The 24,043-nt window shown below is 39.1% G+C and overlaps 2 protein-coding genes across 10 annotated transcripts in view; one reads left to right on the plus strand and one right to left on the minus strand.

The window, feature by feature from the left end:
* The window catches only part of Galphao (G protein alpha o subunit), a 264,299-nt gene extending 259,545 nt beyond the window's left edge, over positions 1-4,754 (plus strand). For all 4 annotated transcript variants that reach the window (XM_076187677.1, XM_076187700.1, XM_076187705.1 and 1 more), the window contains one exon: positions 1,914-4,754. In XM_076187677.1, coding sequence (XP_076043792.1) covers positions 1,914-2,101 — 188 coding nt within the window. In that variant the 3' untranslated portion in view covers positions 2,102-4,754. The remainder of the gene's footprint in view (positions 1-1,913) is intronic.
* Positions 4,755-8,960: 4,206 nt separating this feature from the next.
* Positions 8,961-23,910, minus strand: LOC143026945 (enoyl-CoA delta isomerase 2-like). Of its 6 annotated transcripts, none has more exons than XM_076187749.1 (10): positions 23,746-23,902; positions 23,205-23,324; positions 21,684-21,744; positions 21,514-21,597; positions 21,207-21,337; positions 18,205-18,294; positions 17,664-17,781; positions 14,084-14,203; positions 13,351-13,518; positions 8,962-12,177 (listed from the first exon to the last, which is right to left on the minus strand). In XM_076187749.1, exons 3-10 carry the CDS (start codon positions 21,684-21,686, stop codon positions 12,079-12,081), a joined length of 813 nt encoding a protein of 270 aa, XP_076043864.1. In that variant the 5' UTR covers positions 21,687-21,744; positions 23,205-23,324; positions 23,746-23,902; the 3' UTR covers positions 8,962-12,078. The 6 variants fall into 6 exon arrangements, with proteins under 6 accessions (XP_076043875.1, XP_076043864.1, XP_076043860.1 ...); XM_076187745.1 differs by lacking the exon at positions 23,746-23,902 and adding an exon at positions 23,614-23,722; XM_076187760.1 differs by lacking the exons at positions 23,205-23,324; positions 23,746-23,902 and adding an exon at positions 23,400-23,519 and having other exon boundaries at positions 8,961-12,177.
* Positions 23,911-24,043: the final 133 nt, after the last annotated feature.

Raw genomic sequence — 24,043 nt, forward strand, 5'->3', positions numbered from 1 at the left:
CCTATAGAATAAATCAAGACAGTCTTAACCTTGCTAGTTGTGTCTTATGTTGAATGTACTTGTGTGGCATCAGGCAGAATAAAATGTATCGGACACATCTTTATAGTGAAGAGATTATGGATGAGAACTTCCTGTTAGTCCAGTGTAGTGATAGAGGTACGCATCCACCACTTGGAGGTGCTGCCCAGAGAGGTTGGTACCTGGTCCAGAAACTCCGTATTACTCACTCCCATCCTATTTTTCTTTACTTTTTTTTTCCCTCTCTTTTTTCCTCATTTTTCATCTTCTTCCCCTTTCTCTTCTTCTTCCTCTACTTCCTCTTCTTCTTTTTCCTTTTCCTCTTCTTCTTTCTTTGTATTCTTCCTCCCCCTCCTCCTTCACATAAGGTCAGTACTCCAGCACCTGCCCTCCCACACTTCCCTCTACCCAGTGACATCAAAACCAATCCAGGTCTCTACATGTCCAACATGCACAAAACCCATCAATTACACTTCTTAATTATATGACCCCCTACCCCTTATCATCCACACAGAATTATTTATGGAGCAAATACAAAGATCTCTGTGTCACATCATCCTTTTATCCATTCACATTTTCTCCACTCTTATCCTCAGTACTCTCTTTTCTCCACTTGACAGATTCCACATGCATCCAAGTCCCCTTTATTCCAACCATCCACTTCATTCTTGGTCTTCCTCTCAAACTCACACCATCCACTTTTGCACTTTTTTTTTTTTTTTTTAAGGGGGGGTTGGGGGAGGGAGCACTCATGAGTATTCTCTCCTTATGTCCAAACCACCTTATGACTCTTTGGCTCTCTGATTTATCTGATCTGGATGCTCTTTTCATTCCAGCCCTCCACATTTCTCACTCTTTCCATTCCTATAAAACCTTTCATATTTCTTGAAAACTTCATCTAAAAAACATTTAGACATTTCATTCTGCCTCCCTTATATTCCTAGTCTCTGCTCCATACAATGCCTTGTGTACAATCATTCCTTTATACAACCTTTGCTTTATATTCATCCCCCTGTATATGTCATCTTGAGCTTTTAAAACCCATATTATATATTAGACACCCAGTATATATATATGAGGTGTAACAAAATTAGTTAAATATCTGAAATTTTGTATTTGAAGTATTTAGGGTGCTAAAGTTGTGTACTTCAATCATTGTATTACAGTATTTACTTCCCAGAATACATTGGTTTCATTTTGTCATCTTCAGCTTGATCCTAATGTCTTACTTGCATTTTAATTTTATGTTGTGAAGTTGGTTCACCGTAGGGAGATGTACAGTAGTTGTATTTTTGACTGACATCAATCTTTTAAACTTTCTTCCTAATATTATTGATTATTATTGGTACATAATATTTATTACCCCATCTCAATTTTCCTGTTGTGATATTTCTTAACTTGGCGTATTGACCACATTGAATTTAATGATTATCAATGTGACCAATATGCAAAGTTAAGAAATATCATACATATATGTATGTATGATATTTAACTTGGCATATTGGTCACATTGATAACCATTAGATTCAGAGGTATAAGGTTACTATCAGTCTTTAAATTCATTGGTTCAGTCATAAGTACTTGAAATCAAAACCACCATGTGAAGATGGAGCTTTTATTCTTACCAATAGATGCTCTGTTCACATGTCGTGTTTATTTTGTTATACCTGTCAGCAACTACCAATTACATACAGTGCTTGAATTGTTAGTCCCTGATAATTATCTTATATTTATTATTTATTTTATCATATATATATTTATGATTATTATAATTTTTTTTACATCCGACCTAGTTATGAACCAAAAGGTCTCCTGTGAGCATGCACTGCCTTTGTAATCCTTTGTAACTATCTGGGTCTTATTTCTTCTTCTAATACTTGTGTTTATTGTCACAGGTTCCATGGAATACGTAGAGGCCTCTGCCTACATTCAAGCTCAATTTGAAGCTAAAAACAAGTCTACAAACAAGGAAATCTATTGTCATATGACTTGTGCTACAGATACTACCAACATCCAGTTTGTATTCGACGCTGTTACTGATGTGATTATTGCCAACAACCTACGTGGCTGTGGGCTCTACTAAGGGCATTGCTTTAGCGTACAGATCAGTGTTGTGGTCGGGCGGTCGTCGTTATGTTCTCTTTGATACCAAGGTAAGCCACATGGCCTGGGACTCCTCAGCGCGCAAATGTGCACAAACGAAACTAGTTTTGGCTCCGAGATTGTGGCATCACTGTTGCACCGGAAGTGGAGTATCGTAACTTTTTCCTCTTTTTTTTTATCGCAGTTTTTTAAATATTTTTTAGATTTTTCAATCGAATAGAGGAAATTAGATTTACTTAGCAGGAACGGTGTAACAGTTTTGATGCAGTGGTAACCGTGTTTACAGTGTATGCAGTAATGGCTCATCTACGTTCGCCCTCAGCTTTAGGTTTTGCTTGGGCTTGGATCAGCAGAAACTGCACCTTTAAAAAGACGAAGCATTTCTGCCTGATGCCATGCTGGAGGGAATTGTCGAGCATAGTTGAGTCATGGTAGTCATGGTGTGGAAGAGAAAACTATTTATTTGCTTTTGACTTGTTCCCAGATGTTCCCAAATTTTGCAGATGGCCCAGATTTGATTTGTATTTAGGATTGATTAGTACATCAACTCTTTCCTCTATACTCTCTAACTCTGTATATTTAGAATATTTAATCTCCTGTTTAACTGAAAGATGACCACCCTTGTTTAGTCCTGGACAAATCCTATTTGCTCTTGTCATTCTCCACCTCCGTGTAGAGGATTCTTGACCCCCCTCAGTGTTGTGTCATCTTCAAGTTGGGACCACTAATGTATTGTGTCTTGTAGATATGTGTATTAATGACATGGACCTTTATTTTTCCATGCGTGAATCAAGACGGAATTTTTAGTCTAAGGTGAGTTAACAGGATCCATGTTATTGGTTTCCTTGCTTCTGATGATAGCTTGTCCGTGGCTGCAATATCACCGTGGGTGCTCGTACCCATGAGCTGCAGTATCATCATGGGTGGTTTTATCTGTGGGCTACTGCATACCATGGGTTATCGTATCACCGTGCGCTCTGGGTTGTTCCCATCCCCGAGCTGCTATACTACACCATGGTTGTTTGTATCCATAGGTTGTTGTATCCGTGTGCTACTGAGTGCCGTGGGTTGTTTTATCCATGGACTGCTGTATGCCATGGGTTGTTGGTTGTATTCCTTGTTATGCAGAGGAGGACGGCTGCCCAAAGCTCCCGACTGCCCGTGTTGTCTGCCCGCCTTGGCCTCCTCTCGCCCGCCTCTGGTGACTCCCCCACGGGCTTGGTGGCGGCACTCCTCCGGTGGTCCCCACATTGCAACTGCAAGAAATGTGGTCTTGGTACCATGACCCCCCCCGGAACTGTTCTGACATTGCAACTTCAGAAATGTTTCTGGTGTTAGGATTTCAGGAGTCTTCCTGAAGTTGCAACCGACTTCACAGAATAGTCCTGATGTGTGAGCATCCTGGTTTAGTTTGGGTGACTGTGTACGTGCCTGTATGTTTGTAGAAACGTGTGTGTGCGTATTAGAGAGTGAGAGAGAAAGAGTGAGTCTGGGGGTTGAAGGCTCCTTATATGCCACTGACCGTTGGCGTTGGGAGTTGCTAGGGGTCGGTCACTTGTTGCCCGAAAGCCCCACTGCCGCAATACGATGCCAAATGCAGCGCAGAGAAAACGCGTGTAGCCTTCGGGCTTTGGAGAACCATTGGATTGCTGGTCATCTATGTCGCCCATCGTTGTTAATCACACAGTTTGCATGGGAGTGTACGACGAACTCTTAGCTAATCAAGTCTGCAGTAAAAGAGTATTGACAGAATGTTTCGGTCCACTCGTCTCATTAGTGGAATGAAACTGGACCAAACACAAGTCCGTCAATCCTTGGTAACTTGTTGATGGACTTGTGCTGTGTGCCCGCCTGTGAATGGCAAAGGGGGTTTTTCCCCCCGACATGCCACCAGTCAGTGGTAGTGAGTACTGGCCTTCATGCCACCCTACCACCATATGGCATGATTACTGGCCCTTCATGCCACCATACCATCAGGGTATGAGATATGGCCTTTTATGCCACCATACCACAATGGTATGTAATTGTGTACATATGGTACCATGTGTACGGTCATGCTTCACGTGACTTGTGCACTTTCCCCGAGGGCATCGATATTCAAGTTACCACCACCTCACACTCCCCAATACTTATGTTAGAAATCAGAGCATGTATATGATTAATATTTCAATGTATTTTTCTTTATCTTTACCTCTAATATGTAAGGACTCGGTAATATCTCAAGGTTAAGATCTGACGGAGGAGGAATCGTTATTTTGAAAAATCCCAAGTAGACCATAGTGACGGTACCTGGCGAAGGGTTCCATGACTATTCTATATTACTGATTAGGTAGCTATAAGGTGTACGTACTGACTGACCCATCCTCTCATGTATATTATAAGAACATGCTCAGTTTTGTACAGTGATTTGCTTTGTTAGCCATTAATATACCAGCTAAGTTAGACACTAGGTCCCCAGCCCTAATCAGATACAGAGTACTGTAGTGTGCACAAAATAGATTTACATGTCTTCAAAACTAGACATATATGGCTTGTAGGTGCTTAAGACTTCACTGCTGGGTTATGGTAGACAACCCCCTTCTTTGTATTAAGGACCCAATGTGGCTGAAATATAAGCAAATGTTTTTGTTCCAGTTCGAATTTTTATTATCCTTCAACCAGAACAGAATGGAGAAATCAGATACAGAGAAAAGATGTTATTTTTTTTTTCTTTCTTTTTTTTTTTTCTTCCCATTTTGTGGATTCTATGAAATTATATTTCTTACCAGATATTTGACTTGGCTACCTCTCTGACAAGGGGGAAAAAGACCTTGGAATATCAATAGATAAACCAGGTATTAGACTATTGTTATGTTTTACCATTTGCATGCAGGTAATTCTATTTTTCATTTATTAGTAGTTCATTTTATTTTACCATAATACCAACTGTGGTTGTACCCTGATAGGACAATCTCTCCACAAAAAAAAGAAATCTACTCAATTTCTTGTTCCACTCATCCCTCCCCCTCTCACAGGGAAGATATCTTGACTAAAGATGGGAAGGTTTTTAGCCTCTTCAATACGAGTCAAATTCTTGTGGGCACCATCAGCTGCTTGATGTACAATGATCTGATGATGCACCACAGTACTCGCATTATAAAATATAAAGTTACACCTGTATTACTCTTTCACTTTCACTCTGAATATTAATACATACATGTAGCAAAGGCTCTTCCACCCTAACAAGGGAGGTAGCCAAAAAACAAAAGCATAAAATCCACTCACACCCATTGCATCCCCACATACTCCACTCCCATTCACCCCACTCCCTCCCTCTTATCTTGCCTCCTCTTGGATGATGGATCATTCCTGCATCTTGCTCATTGCCCTGGGTCAGAAACAGTGTTGCAAAATGCAGCACATTCACAGTAAGGCCACTTCATTAAATTGGCAACTCCGCCCCCCCCTCTCTGTACCCTCATGCATTCATGCATAAAAAGAGAAGACAGGGAGAAATCCCCTTATGCTACTTCAAATTATTTTTTTCACACATACACCCTCATCCCCCACCCACTCCCTTTCATGCATCACAGTATCATCCATACACAACCATTCTCCATTCACTCTTATCTTCTGTCTTCTCCCATCCTTCCTCAACAGACATTCCTTTCTTTCCCAATGACCCTTTTACCCCATCCATCCGTCTCATCCTTGGTCACCCCCTCATGTTCACTCCTTCCACACCTCTTTTACTAACCTTTCTTCACTCATTCTTTCCATGTGTTCAAACCATCCCAATACTCTTCCATCAACCCTATCTCCCAACTCCCTTTCCACCCCTGTTCTCCTCACCTCATTTCTCACTCTATTCACCCTAGTAACCCCTACCATACTTCTCGGACATTTCATCTCAAACACATTCAAACTACTACTCTCTTCCTCTCGTATGTTCCATACTTCTGCCCCACACAGTGCTGTTGGCACAATCACTCCTTCATACAATCTCCTCTTAGCATCCATTACTAAATGTCTATTTCTCATTACACTTTTTAATCCCCCAAGCCATTTACTCACTTCTCTCAATCTACATTCTACCTCCACTCCCTTTCCTGCCACATTTGCACCCAGGTATCTAAAACTATCCACTTCCTCCAGTCTCTCTCCCTTAATACTCACTTCCAGTCTGCTGCCACTTTCTCCTCTTGTACATCTCATTACCTTACTTTTACCCACATTTATCTTCAACTTCCTTCTTTTGCACACCTTCCCAAACTCTGTCACTAACTTCCTCAATCCCTCCTCTGATCCTGCCACAAGTGCAGTGTCATCAGCAAACAACAACTGGTTTATCTTCCACTTTTCTTTAATTTCCTTTAACTATCTCCACTCTCTGACCCATTACTCTTGCAATTACCTCTCGTACCACCCCATCCATGTATAAATTGAACAGCCAAGGCGACATAACACATCCCTGGTGAAGTCTCACCTTTACCTCATACGACTCACTCTCTCCATTTCTGATTCTAACACAAGCTCTACTATTCTCGTAAAAACTCTTGACTGCTCTTAACAGCTTTCTTCCTATCCCATATATCTGGAATACCTTCCACAGTGCCTTTCTGTCTACACTGTCATAAGCCTTTTCCCAATCCATAAAGGCCCAAAAAACATCCTTACCTTTTCCTAAAGCTTTCTCTCATATCTGTTTTACCACAAAAATCTGATCCACACAACCCCTACCTGTCCAAAACTTACAAGAGAGAAAGAGGAGGTGAATCAAATAGAGAAGAGGGTGCAGATGGAGAGATGATAATGGAAGAGACGGGAATAAGAGGAAGATAGGCAGAGTAATTTAGTGAGTTGCTAAATGTGAAGGAGGATAGGGAGGGAAAGGTAGTTGCAGTGGGTAGCACAAAAAAAAAAAAAAATGAGTGATGAGTGAGGAAAATGGATGAGAAATAAGGAAAGATGAGGTAAAGGCAGTTGTTAAGATGATGAGAGCAGGCAAGGCACCTGGGTTGGATGGGTGGCATGCAAAATGTCTAAAAAAAAGGAGGTACAGTGGCTGGTGAAGTTATTTAATGCTTAAGAGAGGGTAGAGTGCCAGAGGACTGGAGGAGTGCCTGTATAGTTCCACTTTACAAGGGAAAAGAGGACAAGTGTGGGTGTAGTAGTTTCAAAGGGATCAGTTTAAATGTAGTTGGGAAGGCTTATGGGAGGGTTTTGATTGTGAGGACTGATTAGGAGAGGAACAGAGGGAGTAATTGGTGAATATTAATAACTACAGAAAATATTATCAAGCCCGTTCACAGAATATGGGGGTCACTCAGCTACAACTATAAAATAAATATAATCAAGATGCCAACACCAGCAACTTCACATACCCACTCACACCTCCTGATGCCTACATAGGCATCATTGTATGGAAGTGGTTAAGGTCATTGGAGCAAATTAAGAAAGACTACACATCTAAAGGATGTGATAATATACAGTTTTCCATATAGATGCATGAATACTTGGAATAGCTTAGGAAGTGACATAGCCCGAGCTCAAACAATACACGAGTTCAAATTTGGAAATCAAGGATGTAGATTAAGTTGGAACTGTACATGAAAATGAGGCTAAATATGATAAAAAAAAATTAGAGGATAGATGACAGGAACCAATGAGGAATGTTCCTTTCCTGTATACTACAATTAGGTAAATATACACACAGCTTCCCACACAGAGTGGTGGATATCTGGAATAAATTGGATGAGGCAATAGTGAATGCAAAAAATATACAAGAATTTAAGAACAAACTCTATGCTGAAAGATACAAAGACAGGTCACTACGAGCATAGCTCCCTTCCCATATAATACAACTAGGTAAAATACACAAGAGTGATTTATGTGCTGTAAAACAGGGAGGAGTGGGTGGACTGTACATACCTCAACCTAGAGAAGGCATTTGATAAAGTACCTCACAGTTGACTTATGTGGAAATTGGAGCATATTGGAGGACTGAGAAGTAAATTATTAGAATGGATGAAAGAATTTATGAAGGAAAGATGCATGTGGACAGTAGTAAAGGATAAGATGTCAAGATGGAGAGCAATAATGAGTGGAGTTCCACAAGGTTCAGTGCTTGCACCAATAATGTTTTTTGTCTATGTCAATGACATGATGGAAGAAACAAGCTATGCCAACATGTTTACAGATGATGCAAAAATCATGAATAGAGTGAAAAATAAGGAGGTAGGCTATTGCAAAAAGATCTAAACACTATTTTTGAATGGAGTCAGGAATAAGAAATGAAGTTCAGTACCAAGAAATGCAAAGTACTGGAAATGGGCAATAGTAACAAGACTATCCTTAAAATATTCCTTGAAAAGTGAACCTAATGTTTGCCTGCCACCAAGCAAGAGGCACAAAACCAGTGTCTACCAACTTACTAAATATTTCTGTTAACTGGTCACAGATTTCAAATTTACATTCTTTGAGCACTCTCGGAAAAATTTCATGTGGACCTGGAGATTTTGTAGCTTTTAAGTCTTTCAATCTGTTTGACTACTTCTACCTTACTAATGCTGCTATTAGTCTACTTTCTTCATCCCCACTGAAAATTAGATTGCAGTCAAGTACCTTATCTAACCTCTCCTTAGTAAACATCAAGAGAAAACATTTGCTAAATGCCTCACTCTTTTTTTTTCCTCCAATTCTATCATGACATTTTTGTCATTTTGAATTGGGCCTATCCTTTCCTTAGTTTTTTGTTCTGTAGAGATGAAAGAAGCCCTTTGGGTTGGATATCGCTTGTCTGGCAACCTTATTTTCATAGTTACATTTTGCTGTGTGCAAAATGGTTTGGGCATATGGATAGAATGAGGAAAGACTTAAAAAAAAAAAAAAAAGTGAAAAATAGAAATAGTTGAAGTGACCATGAGAGGAAGACCGAGAATAAGGTGGATGGATGGAGTTGAAGGAGTAGGGGGTGCAAGGAAGAGAGAGGGTAATAGATCAGAGTGAATGGAGAGTATCACTACTTTTGGTGGAAGTTGGGAGTAGAGGCAGTTCAAATTGTGGCCAGCAAGTGAGTTCAAAATATGGGAAGACTACATCAAATGCCCTTCTTCAAAAAAATCTTCTAAGGAGCTACCATCCTAGCCTCCTTTTAGACGTGGAGTTTGAGATAAAAATAAAAAGTTACAATAAAAGATGAACCATGAGGTGAAAAATAATGTGACACAGTCTTTACTTAACTTTATTTTCTTGGTCAGCCTCTTTACAAGAGGGCTTTTGGCATATAGTATATATTTACAAAAAATATTTAAGTGGCATAATGTACAATTTTCCGTGTACAACAATATATACAATATTCACATTTAAAATTACAGTATCTAATTTATTTCATACATATTCCAATCTGGGAGGTGCTGGGATGGGAGGGGGGGGGGGTGGAGTGCTGGGATGGGAGGGGGGTGGAGGGGTGTGGAGTGTTTTCAGGGATGGAATGGGTGGGAATGTTTTTGTGCCTTGTCCTTTTTGGCTACCCCCTGGTAAGGGGGAAAAAAGCCTTGGTATATGTATGTACATATTCCAAGGGCTTTTTCCCCGTACAAAGGAGGTAACCAAAGTCAAAGGCATAAATCCACTCCTGCCCATCATATCCCCACATATTCCACTCCCATTCACCACCCCTCCCTTCCTTTTTTCTTGGCTCCGGGATAACATGTCATACCTGTATCTTGCCCACTGCCCTGGGTCAGAAGCAATGCAGCATGACACCACACATCCACAGAAGCCGCTTCATTTAATCAGTGACCCCTCTCTTTGTCCTCTCATGCAGAAAAAGAGAAGATGGGGAGAAATCCCTTTGGGCTGTGTCAAAATATTATTCACACGTACTCCCTCACCCTCCATCCCCTACCCACTCCCATGCATCACAGCATCATCCATACACAACCATTCTCCACTCACCCCTATCTTCTGTCTTCTCCCTTCCTTCCTCAACGGACATTCCCCTTTCCCAATGCCCCTTTTACCCCATCCATCCATCTCATCCTTGGTTCCCCCTCTCATGTTCACTTCCTCCACCTCTGCCTTCCATACCTCTTTTCCTAATCTTTCTTCACTCATTTTTTCCATATGTCCAAACCATCCCAATACTCTTTCATCAACCCTATCTCCCAACTCCCTTTTCACCCCTGTTTTCCTCCTCACCTCATTTCTCACTATTTGTTTCACCACCAGATATTTACAGATTTTGTTTCTGTTAAGGATAAGAAATTTCATGAAGAGGGGAAACTCCAGCCAAAAACGAGTACTGTTTAATCAATATTCTTTTTAAGTATGACCCTTTACTGCATAAAATAACAAGTCTTTAGTCAGAAGAAAATTCATAAAATATATACCCACCCTACACACATTTGTTTTCCTTTTTATTTTTCTCAATCACCTAAATTGAGTAAGTAATTTTATTTGGCACTGAATCACTATACATGAAGTGCAGATAAAGAAAAGGACACATAGTTCGAAATAACAATTACAATTGCCGAGGATAACACTTGGTTGCACTCCATGGACAATACACACAAATACGTAATGAATAGCATAAATAAAACAAATGTGTTTTACCCTCATTTATTCATCCTACCCATGGCGACGGGATGCAGGGATGACCCGTCATCCATGAGGAGCCAAGATGAGAGGGAGGGAGAAGGGTGGAATTAAGCATTTTGATTTTGGTTACCTCCCTGGTAAGGGGGAAAAAGCCCTTGGAATATGTATGTATTATAGAGTACTACATCCCTAAAATTGGTTGAATTTTCCTGAATCCAGGAACATAACTGCCTCAATCACCATTGTTTCTTACAGGAAAAACATGTTTAACTACATGATTTTGAAATACATGACCTATTTGTGAATGTCAGCCTTGTGTAACTTAGGAGTTAACTGTACAGCCAAACCTCTATCATTCATAACTTGGATCCCTTTATAGGCTGGTGAGATCACTGAGCAGGTATCAGAAGAAAAGAAAACAGAAAGTAAATAAATAAATAAACTGTCAATCACTTCTCTAGTCAACTTGCTACCACTTGGTTAGAAAGAAAAGAAAAGAAAAAAAAAAAAAAAAAAAAAAAAAAAAAAAAAACCCACCCGACTTCTAAAGTTTACCCACCACTTATTAGTCAATCACTACTAATACTGTATTGTATTTATCTAACCATAGTATATAGAATGGAGCAACACCTGCAAGTTAAATAATAATAATACATAATAATATTTTGGTGTTTTACATTACTGAGCGCCAGTTCTTCAGCTGAATTCACAAACGCTTGCATTATGATAAGATTGAATATTGGATCATACTAAAAAATATCCTATTCTATATGTCTTATTTAAAACCTTTTGTGTGGTATCATATGCTTGAGAACACAATTTTTTTTAAGGTGTCTTAAAACTAGCAAGTGTTGACTGCTGCTTCACTATATTATATATATTTTTTGTCAATACATTCATGCCTTCAACAGTAAACATATTTTACATCAAGACCTACAAAATCATATCTTGTGCAGTTCATTGTATGTGATAATCATTAAATAGCACCTAATTGGAGCAATACATGGTCCTCACTTCATTTAAAAAAACATAATGCATTCTTTTTCAGAGCACATAGCCCTTCTGAAGTGTTATCTACAGAATTATTATAGGCTCAACTTTTAACAAGAGAACATGTCCTATGCAACAGATGCTGCATAAGGTTTCAGAAAGCTTCTGTTCTGAATAATGACTTAGAACAGTCAATGACAAAATACACCTGACTTGTGTAATCATGTGCTCCCTGTGTAATGATTACCTTTAGAATATTTACACCAATTCCTTTATATACAAGAGATGCCTTCTGCACAGTGTGATTTCACATAAAGTGAATATGCCTACTATTCCTAATTCATTGGCAACACATTGTATAAAGAAATTACTTTTGTGCTAGCCCTTCTATAATTTCGACTTGCGTTTGAAAAACTTCATCATAGCCTCAAAAAAATCTTCAGATGTCCACCTTTCCATAAGCCGATCACATTCAGCATCATTAACCTGAAAGAATATAAGATAGCAATCAATTGTTACCTCGAGTTTGACTGACCAGAAACCCGGAGCTGGCAATGGCCCTTGGGCCCTCCTCCAGATCACTGGAAAGAAAACCTTGGACTGGCGTCTGTGTTGTAGTGGTGTATTTGCTTTGCAGTATACAGAAAGGGAGGAAGCTATACTTGTGGGGTCCTATCTCTTATTCTCCAATTATAATATCTCCTTTTGAATTTATGTATGGTTCCAACTTATGCTATATCATCTTCCAAGCTATTGCAAGAGTTCATGTATCAGTACTGAAAAACTGTTCTTTTACAAATTTCACTAACAAGGTCTTCTTTAACTTGTTCCCATGGACTCATGACACCATCCTATCCCAAATCAAGAGGTTTTCTCTGCCAATTTTGTCTGCCCCTTCAATGGTCTGAACTCCACAATCAAGACCATTCTTTCTCTTTGATCTTTTAAGGGTGACAGGTGCTTCGTCTCTCCTCGTACAAGTTACCTGTAAGGCTAGGAATAATTCTAGTTGCTGCTCTTTGTATTGCTTCAATCTTTATATTTTTCACTTTGTGTGGTGGGCCACACCATTGCTGTATACTCCAAACTAGGACCAATTTGGGTAAATGATTTCCCCCCTCCGTCATCTCATCATCCACATAGCAAAAGCCCACATTTAGGTTCTTCAGCAGTCCATATATCTCCCCTACAATCTTAATAATACTGTCATTAAATTTTTCTTTAACTCTACTCGCTGGCTGAGCGGGTTAGGGAATTGTAGCTTACAACAAAGGTTGAGGGGATGGCGGTTCGAATCCTGCCACCAGCAAAGTTGAATCAAGGGCATGGTTCATTAAACTCCACACTACAAAGTCCTCTGTGAGGGGCATCATCCTAGCCTTCCGATAGGGGGGAGTTTGTGACGTTAAACCATATCATCATCATCTACTTATCACTCTACTTATCATGCTCTTAGAAAAACCCAAAACCCAACCTGTTGACACCCTGGTCCCCCACCCTCTCATTTTCCACTTACGATTTTTTCAAACTGCAATGGGTTTCTCAATACTGAACCCCGTCATAAGTCAAGAACTATTAGTATATGGTATATGGAAAACTTATGAAGCCCCCTGTGCAGGGAACACATGATCAGATATATTAGCTAACTGACAAACTCACCTTGTGAAGTACTTCCCTGTTGGCATTCCGCATAAGTTCCTTTGCATATATCAAGCCATTCATTGGATATTTGGTCCACCCAAGTATTCTAGACCATATGTCTTCCACATCTTCATCATGGTACACTTCTGTCACCAGTCCTGCTTGTTGAGCTTCTCTGGCACTGAGCTGTAAAGACAATTGTTCTGTTGATCACAAAAGCTTGTCCACACAGAGTGATAGATATCTGGAACAAACTGAATGAGGAAACAGTGAGTGCAAAAACTATACAAGAATTTAAGATCAAACTGGATGCTGAAAGATACAAAAGTGGGTCACTACAAGCATAGCTCTCTTCCCGTAAAATACAACTAGGTAAATACACACATTCAACTCCTCTACTACAGTGACACTAGAAATTCTATTTTGGTTATTGACAATTTATTTTATTCAATGTAGGGAACATCACAGATGTTATTCTGGCTAATAAAAAAATTGATTTAGCTAGAGAGTTATCACCTCACTAGAGGAGTTAAAAGAAACAACTCTAATAAACACTTCAAGATGTGAGAACTGATTAATTCTGACAGTCGTCCCTGGACTCAAACCGAGGCTTGCGAGAATCAAAGCCGATGCTGTACCAACTGAGCTACTGAGACTAATTATTTGATTGACATCACCGTTACTGGTGATTCTATTCATGTGAAAACTGAATTCAAGAAATGAAAATGAAACCCCAATCTTTGGAACCTACCTTCTTCTCAAAGAGCAAGACCTCTGCCGCCTTGGTAGGACCCATTATCCGTGGAAATAGGTAAGTAGAGCAACCTTCAGGCGACTGTCCAATGGACATGAAAGGTGTTTGGAAGGTAGCCTAGAAATACGAAACAGAACAATAAATAAGATGTTTCGGAGCTATACAACTAAAGAACAAATTCCATCTAATTTTTACAAGATATAATAAAAGCTTCTAAAATATTTGGTAAGTAAATGCTTCTTCCTTTACATGTACTGCACAAAGTATTTTCATCTACTGTCTGATGAAAGTACAGACGCTCCTCTACTTACGTTCATTCGTTTTACGTTTTTTCGATTTTACGTTTGAACTGACTGTAAAAAAAAAAAAATTGTAAAAAAATTTTTTTTTGTGAATTTTTTAGTTTAGCGCACTCTCCGTAGTTCAAACGATACTTACACATGACGATGCGTCCATTGTTTACATTGCACAAATGACAGACTGAAAGTGCCTTGCCTCCCCCTCCCCTCATCCTTCACCATCTCAATTTATGTTGCTTGAATTTAATTTATTTGAAATTAATGTTATTATTTTACAATGTTATGTGTATAATTAATGATTTAGGGGTGTTTTGTAAGATACAGTAATAGAATTTACGGATGTATAGTACAGTAACAACTTACGTTCATTTTCAACTTACGTTCGGCCGTTCGGAATGTAACTAAAACGTAAGTTGAGGAGCGTCTGTATAGAGTTCCTCTTGAAAATTAGCATCCACATCCAACATACATTTATGGTAGATAGACAATTTTTTTTTATCATATTCCTGTTTAATCTATGAACTTTTTAAAATTTTAATGAGCTGCATTCACTCCAGGTCTCCTCTACAGGATACCCAAGACCTGTTGTACATACATACTTACATACACCAAGGGTTCTTTCCCCCTTACCAGGGAGGTAGTCAAAGTCAAAAGCAATAATTCCACTCCCATTTCATCACCATTACTGTTATTGTCTTTCACTCAAATCCCAGGCCATTCTCAACACCATACAGTTGTGTTATATATATATATATATATATATATATATATATATATATATATATATACATATATACACATACATATACCAATGGCCATTCCCCCCTACAAGGGAGGTAGCCAAAAAACAAAGGGATAAAATCCACTCCCACCCATTCCACCTGCATATATACCACTCCCACTCAGCCCTCTCCCTCCCTCTTATTTTGGCTCCTCCTGGATGATGGGTCATCCCTGCATCTTGCCCACTGAACAATATAGCAAGACACAACACATCCACAGCAAGCACACTTCATTTAATCAGTGATCCCCCCCCATTTTTGTCCCCTCATGCAGAAAAAGAAAAGACAGGGAGAAATCCCTTTGGGCTGTGTCAAAATATCATTCACACATACTCCCTCACCCCTGTATTCCCCACCCACTCCCTTCCATGCACCACAGCATCATCCATACACAACCATTCTATACTCACCCCAATCTTCTGTCTTCTCCCGTCCTTCTTCAACATACATTCCCCCTTTTCCCAATGTCCCTTTTACCCCATCCATCCATTTCATCCTTAGTCGCCCCCTCATGTATACTCCTTCCACCTCTGCTTTCCACACTTCTTTTACTAATCTTTCTTCACTCATTCTTTCCATGTGTCCAAACCATCCCACACTCTTTCATCAACCCTATCTCCCAACTCCCTTTCCACCCCTGTTCTCCTCTTCACCTCCTCATTTCTCACTCTATCCAGCCTATCATACTTCTCAGGCATTTCATCTCAAACACATTCAAACTCCTCTCTTTCTCATGTTCCATGTTTCTGCCCCATGCAGTGCTGTCAGCACAATCACTCCTTCGTACAATCTCCTCTTAGCATCCATTCCCAAATGTCTATTTCTCATTACACTTTTTAATCCCCCAAGGCATTTCTCGCTTCTCTCAATTTACATTCCACCTACACCTCCGCTCCTCCCTTTCCTGCCACATTTGCACCCAATTATCTAAAGCTATTCACTTCCTCCAGTCTCTCCCCCTTAATACTCACTTCTAATTTACTGCCACATTCTCCCCTTGTACATCTCATTACCTTACTTTTACCCACAATTATCTTCGACTTCCTTCTTTCACACACCTTCCCAAACTCTGTCACTAACTTCCTCAATCCCTCCTCTGATCCTGCTACAAGCGCAGTGTCATCAGCAAACAACTGGCTTATCTCCCACTTTTCTCCATTTTCTTTAACCATGTATATATTCCATAAATACATAATATACAGAATAACAGCGAGACAGATCTCCATGTGCAGGTCTTCCCTGGGCCAAGGCAAAGGGCTCACATTAGATCACAATAGTGTCGGTAACCTTGCTCTTGGGTCCATCTAGTTCAGTCTTTTAACTCCTTTTTACTGGGATATTTTATCGCCATAGCTCCCATCATCATTCATCATCATCATCATTTATCATTATTCATAATTTGCTGGCTTATCAAGGATTGAGGACAATAATGATACAGTATACTGCACTATCAGAATACTATACTGTACATACCGTACTGAAGTCACTGTACAGTGTACGGACTCATCAACACTTCACTAATGGAACCAAAGTTTACTAGTTTATTGCACTCATCATCATTCATACTCTTATATATTTACATATTTATTTAGCATACTTTGTTAAGGATTTTTTTTTTAATGCTTAAAAGTACATTTATTCAACATACTTTGACTAGGGAGACCTGCGCTAGGCTATAAATAGTCACCAGTGTGCAACCATATCAGTAACAACGGTTTTATTATCGATGGCCGTTTCAAGGACTTAACCCCTCAATAACAAGGGAATACTGTATTTCGCAAAAATCCTCACGTAGGCCCATAGATCAATCAAGAGGAAACTTTGTATATACCATACTGCTGTCTGTATTAGGTCAGTGTCGGGGAATGTAGAGTATACTACAATAAGGTAAGTACAGGTATATAACACAGAAAAAGTTTCTTCTTAAAGAGAGCTCTGGAAGGGCTGAAGGACCACTGACAACTACTAAGAGGCTGTGGGTTTTCAATCAGTAAAACATGAAACAACAATTATTACTATTATTATCAGGGTTGAGTGGAGAATGGCTGTGTATGGTTCATCCTGTGATACATGGAAGGGAGAGGCTAGAGGATGGGGGGGGGAGTACGTGTGAATGATATTTTGACGCAGCATGAAGGGATTTCTCTCCATTATCTTTATCTTTTTTTTTGTGTGTGTAAGGTGACGGAGAAGGGGGTTGATGATTAAATGAAGCAGCCTTGCTATGGATGTGCTGTGTCTTGCTGCATTGCTTCTAACCCAAGGCAGTGGGCAAGATGCAGGGATGACCCATCATCCAGGAGGAGCCAAGAAGAGGGAGGGAGTGGTGGTGAATGGGAGTGGAGTATGTGGGGACGAAATGGGCGGGGTTGGATTTATGCCTTTGACTTTGGCTACCTCCCTTGTAAGCCATTGGTATATGTATATACTGATAGATAAAAATAAGCAATAAAAGTTTAAGACAATGAACAATGTATTTTCCCTTTCAAAACCTACTTTCTCTGAAGCGTACACAATATCAAACAGTGCCAGGATGGTCACCCCAATGCCAATAGCAGGGCCATTAACAACGGCAACCAAAGGCTTTGGGAAGTCTATAACGACTTTCACTAAACTGAAAACAAAAAGTAACATTAGTTATGAAAAAAATATTTAAATGCAAATTTTTTTTTAGATTCCCTTTTTTTTCTTGGATTTGAACTCGTGTACAACAAGCACTTCACTGCAGTGTAAGGTCCTAGTTTACAGAAAGATGACCTTTTTTGTTTTATGAATATTCAATGACTGATCAAAACTAGCTTTAGACTAGCATTTGTCTAAACAGTATGAAATTAGCTGCCAAGTGCCAGAACAAAATCTATACAGTGAGGCAGTAAACTAAACAAGGTTAATATCCTGATATCCATTCCAAGACAAATTATGACTGACAGCTGTCTTTCCACAAAGAGATGGCTATCAAAATGCTTTGTTCACAATATGACACTAAAAATATTTACAATACTGAGAACAAAACCACCAAAACAAGCAAATATCTTACTTGCGAAACTTGTCCCCAGCTCTTTGCACTAAACTGTCCATGTCAGGAGGCTCTCCATCCGTGCTTCCGCCAACACCCGTCTCCCCTCCACTGCAGAAAAACAAAAACACATTAGTTAATACGAGACACACAACATTTGCCCAAGTCAGCACATCCATAAAACACACAAGTGCAAAAAAAAGTGTTGCATGCTTATCCACCTCTTCCCTTTGGCAATGTACCTTAATCTTCATACATACAGTGAGACCTCTCATAAATGAACGTTAATTAGCTGTGTTTGTGGTGTTTTCGCTGTGTTTTCAGTGTTTTGGAGTGGTTTTTGGGTGGCATAGTGATTGCAAGCACTAAACAACAGCACCAAAAACACAGCGAAAACACCGAAACACAGCTAATTAACGTCCGTTAATGAGAGGTCTTACTGTACATACATACACCAAAGGTTTTTTCCCCTTTATAAAGGAGGTAGCCAAAAAACAAAGGCATAGAAACCACTCCCACCCATTCCATTCCCTACATACTCCACTCCCCTCTACCCTCTTCCCTCCCTCTTGGCACCTCCTGGATGACAGGTCATCCCTGCATCCTCTCCACTGCCCTGGGTCAGAAAGGCAATTAATCTTCATAAAATCTTTAAAAAGAACATTATTACAGTGACAGGGTAGGTCAAGAAAGCCTCAACCTTTCCACTACTGTATAGGGTTCTCACCTACACTGAACTGTACGAGTCACACAGTATTCTCTTAAGACTAAAAAATAATCTCTACTCATAAAAGGAATGCTGATCACTTCTAAATTCTAATATCCCTCCCTTCCACTTTCTCTCCCTAAATCTCTCTTTCGCCACCTCTATGACTTCACCTCTTCAGTACAACACTTCTCAACAGCAAAAAAACTAGTTTTCAATGAAGGGCATCCTCCACTGAAGAAAACTTTGAATTATCAGAATGAAATCTCTTGAGTGCATTATCAGTGATAACCTCTTCACAAATGACATTCCCTAGCTGAATAAAATTGTGTGGTATTACCCAGAATAAAACTTCAAGGAATGCATTATCATATTCTTGCAGTCTTAACATGCCTTACTATTCATATAGAGGCTTCCTCCTTTTCCACATACTTGTAACACACTCCAAAAAGTTTCACTGTCATCCCTAACATATGCATTATCCAAGTACATGATGATCCCAAAATACACCCTTCTTTTTATTTCTATTTGTATACCAAAGGCTTTTTCCCCCTTAAAAGGGAGGTAGCCTAGTCATAAGGCATGTATCTACTCCCACCCATTCTACTCCCATCCACCATCCTTTCCTCCCTCTCTTCTTAGCTCCTTACCTTTTGATAAATCTATCTATATACCAAAGGGCCTATTCCTCCTTATAAGGGAGGTAGCCAGCCAAGGCACGCCATTCCCACCCATTCCACTAAATGGTTTAACATCACAAACTCCTCCCATCGGAAGGCTAGGATGGTGCCCCTTACAGAAGACTTTGTAGCGTGAAATTTCATGAACCATGCCCTTGGTTCAACTTTGCCAGTGGCAGGATTTGAACCGCTGTCCCCTCAACCTTCACCGCAAGTAACAACGCCCTAACCCTCTCAGCCAGCGAGCTTCCACTAAATACTTTTCAAATACCTGTCTCACCACAAACTCTTGATCTTCCCCTATACTCATCCCTTATCATTACCTCTGTTCCTCTTGTTAAACATGACAGTCAATAATACAATGACTCAATGTATTAGAGAAGTGACATGAGTAATGGAAAACATACAAGCAAGACAGGATTTGCTGCTTACCAAAGAACCTGATATCATGGACTCATTAAAGGCGGAGCATGCCGACAGGAGACCTTTTGGTCCATATCTAGAGTATATATGTCCCCTCCATACAGTGCCATGGGCACTAACAATCCCTTGTACAATATTCCCTTTGTGTTCATCCCTAAATACATGTATCTCATGACACTTCTCATTCCTAAAGATTGAGAATAAGCCCCTTGGGGATGTTCCTCTAAATGGAAATGAAGAAAGTGACAGGAGTATGACTCGTCACCTGCCTCTTAAAGGACAACATTGTCTATGTATCCATCATTGGTCCCTAAATAAGGGAGTGCCATGGAAATGAATATAATAAACTGACGACAGTCATAATAAAGTTAAAGGTCCCATCTAGTATAGAAGAGGTTTAGTAGATACAAATGATCAATAATAGCAAAGATGTTAAAAGACAATGGCTCCAACACTTTCAAACTTGTCATATGAAGAGAGACTGGTTAAATTGGAGTTACCAACTTTGGAGCAAAGAAGAAAGAAAGGTGACCTACTAACCATCTATACCAGGGGTACTCAAACTGGGGTTCGCAAACCCCCAGAGGTTCACAAGAAGATTTCTAGGGGTACTTAGATGGCTGACGAAAAACGTATTTTAAATAGTGGTAGTTGTGGATTATGAAATTCCGTGCTAGCAGTGTGTGTTCCTTCAATCTCACTGTTCTCCGCTGGTTTCTAAATTAACAGTGTTGATTACCAATAGTTGAATCTGGTGTGTGTGTGAGTTAGTCAATAAATTACCATTCTCTTCATTGTCAGATTTTTGGGGGTTCGGGAAGATGATCTTATAACTCAGGGGGTACTTAACGAGAAAAAGTTTGAGAACCCATGATCTATACAATCATGAAGGGCACAGAAATACTCAATAGAGAGGATTTGTTAAATTGGGACAAGAGAAACACAAGAGGACATGGAAAGGAACTCAAAAAAGATGGTTATAGAAGAGATCTGAAGAAGAACGGTTTTCCACATAGAGTGGTGGACACTGGGAATACACTGAACAAAACAATAATGTGTGCAAAAACCATACATGAATTTAAGAGCAAACTAGACACTGCGAGATACAAAGGTGGGACACAACAAGCATAGCTCCCCTTCCCATAAGATACAAATAGGTAAATACAACTAAGTAAATACAATTAGAAAATGGCTACTAATCCTATTCACATCACCTTGAATTTTTGGTGAAGTTAGACAAATCATTCCCTGAGGTAAAATAATCTCCTGTTCCAGTGAAAACCACAATCTTTACATCTGGATCATCAGCAGCCTTCAAAAGAGTTGGAGCAATCCCCATGAACATCTAAAGAAAAAGATCAAATTAATTGGAAGATTTGAAGACTTATATTTAGTAAATATTCATCATGTCATACAAAGTAAGGAACTAAAAATCATGCAAGCTCAAAACCCTGATGTAAGTAAATTGTATGATTTTGTAAGCCATACAAAGACAAGTGCAACAGTGAACTACCTACTTACCTCAACATTTAATGCATTCTTCCTATCTGGATTGTTGAATCGCACAATTCTTACTCCATTTTTATCTGTTACCTGAAGATCTCCCTGAGTAAAGTACAGTATCATTGAGTAAATAATAAAATCTTCAACATTACTATTCACAATCAACATATATTCATGTCTTACCTTACCATAATTTATAACGTGTTTATTGGTGACCCTGGGGATTTTACTGACGATTGTAAAATGAACCTGAAAATTAAATTTAACTAATTACTTCATACTGACATTGCTTTTATATGCACCAATCAATCCAATGCCCCAGCTTTCTTCTGTAGGAGATACACAGTTCCCAGGTAACTAGCAACAGTCACTGGATTGGCTCACAAGTCATTCAAGGAAGAAATATTATGTTATTGTAAGAGTAAGGTTTGGGTGGGGCAGTGGAAGATTAGGTAGAGAAAGAAAGCAAGAGAGAAAGAGGGAAGAGAGGGGAAATATATATATATATATATATATATATATATATATATAGAGAGAGAGAGAGAGAGAGAGAGAGAGAGAGTGAGAGAGAGAGGATATATCTAGCTTTGCACAATAAACCATATGAAGAGACTAAAAGCATTATATCTGCCATCATTAATGATTCAAAGAAAGATGGGTTCAGATCACTGACGGGGGTGGACAAAATTGACAAAGATGATCTCATTGTGGAAATAAAGTGAAAAAAAATATGGTTTTCCATGCAGATGAATAAACTCTTGAAATAGACCTTATTATAGCCTAAGCAGGAACTACAGTATACAGAAATTTGAAATAAGGTATAATATAACATGAAAATAAGAGACAAGACCCTACAAGCACAGCCCCTGTATTTGTGGTACACTATACAGTATAGGAAAGGAGCTATACTCATAAGGTCCCACCTCTTGATCCCCATTTATCATACTTAGTTTTAAATCAAATATGGTTCAACTTTCGGCTAGGTTATCTTCCAGGCTATTACAAGACTTTCTGCATCTGTACAGAAAATGGCATCTCTTCAATTCCCTCATGCATGTGGTGTTTCTCAATATAATCCCATAGCCCGATACCCTCCTGTCCCAATCTGAGACATATTTTTCTGTCTATGCATATGTGAACTGGAAGGGTGGGTGATCTTATGACAATATAATGAAATGAGATTTGCGTTGAAGAAGTGAGTTGCAGTGGGGTGGAGATGAAGATCCCAACCAAAAAGTTAGGATCAGTAGGTTGGATTTTAATCAGGTCATTATATCACCATGAAAAGTAAACATTAGTAAGACTCAGGTTTCGTATAAGCCCAATAAATACCTGTAAGTTACTACCAATAAATTTGGCAAAAAATATCTAATACTGGATTACAATGGTATACTACAGTCTACACCAATATTTCAACATCCCGACGAACGAGGGGCCAGTAATTCTCTGACATGTATAATCTTCATCAGAGGTGGACGCGTTACCACCAGACAGTATGTTATTGAAGAATTTGTGTATACATACTGCATATGTGTATATACATATACACAGTAATGCCGACCAATCTAAGGAAATTAAAATTGGTAATGTATTGACGGAAATGTGCCCTATATTTTTCAGTAATGCACTACCTGTCTGGTAGTAACACACCCAGCTCTGATCTTCATACAGATATGCAAAGTAGGTACTGTAATACATTGTTAACTTACTTTAACACAACCTAACCTATCCCCTTAGGCTTAGCCTGGGGTTTTGTCTTAAAAATCCAACCAATTTGGTAATATCAGAGGAAAGGATCATATACCAAAAACAAATTCTTTCCTTATCAACTGGAAGCCAAAATAATTTCAATCTATTAAAGATTATAAAAAAAAATAAATGGAATAAATATTTTACAGATTTACCAAATATAGTACTTGTACACTTGTATCAGATATACAAAATGCTTCAAAAGACGATTCAATCTACAGTGAATTCCAATTGTCACAAATAGCCCCGAGGATAAGATACGGCCTGCGTTAATCCTAAAGTGAACATAATAAATTTGAATTATTATTCTTTGACACCCTTGAAGATTTACACCAGATATGATGGTGCCACTAAAGGGATCACGCATACCTGATTAGATTATCCTAACGACATCTAGAATTACATAACAAATGTTATTCTGTATGATACGACTTATTTCAGCAAGATTTCCTTTTCCCAGCCTAAGTTACCCCGAATTGATCGCTACACGATCCTGTGTACCTTATGCATTTGATAGTCGGTTGTGCAATAGACTGTTTATCACCTCTTGAGTATGTTGTGGATTGTATTGTCTAGTAACTTTAGTGAGGGTGGTATTACAACATTTTTGTCGAGCTTATCCTATTCCTTTGAATTCATACTAGATATATATGATCCTAGCAACTATGATTCCTCTTTACACGTCATTGGTTTACTCTCTAGCTACACCTACACCAGTTATTAGATCATAAAGGGCAAACCAATTGTCAACTTTGGAATAATTGGAACAATATACATAACAGAAAAAAAAGTATCTATC

Source organism: Oratosquilla oratoria, chromosome 1 (assembly GCF_046742065.1).
Source record: "Oratosquilla oratoria isolate Oo_2021 chromosome 1, ASM4674206v1, whole genome shotgun sequence".
In the NCBI taxonomy this organism is placed as follows: Eukaryota; Metazoa; Arthropoda; class Malacostraca; order Stomatopoda; family Squillidae; genus Oratosquilla; species Oratosquilla oratoria.

Excerpts from the sequence above, each read along its gene's own strand:
- LOC143026945 (XM_076187760.1), bottom strand. Across the intron at positions 18,295-21,206 it reads AACTTCACCAAAAATTCAAG|TGGAGGGGAGACGGGTGTTG; the intron begins GTGATGTGAATA and ends GTTTTTCTGCAG. Across the intron at positions 17,782-18,204 it reads GCTGGGGACAAGTTTCGCAA|TTTAGTGAAAGTCGTTATAG; the intron begins GTAAGATATTTG and ends TTTTGTTTTCAG.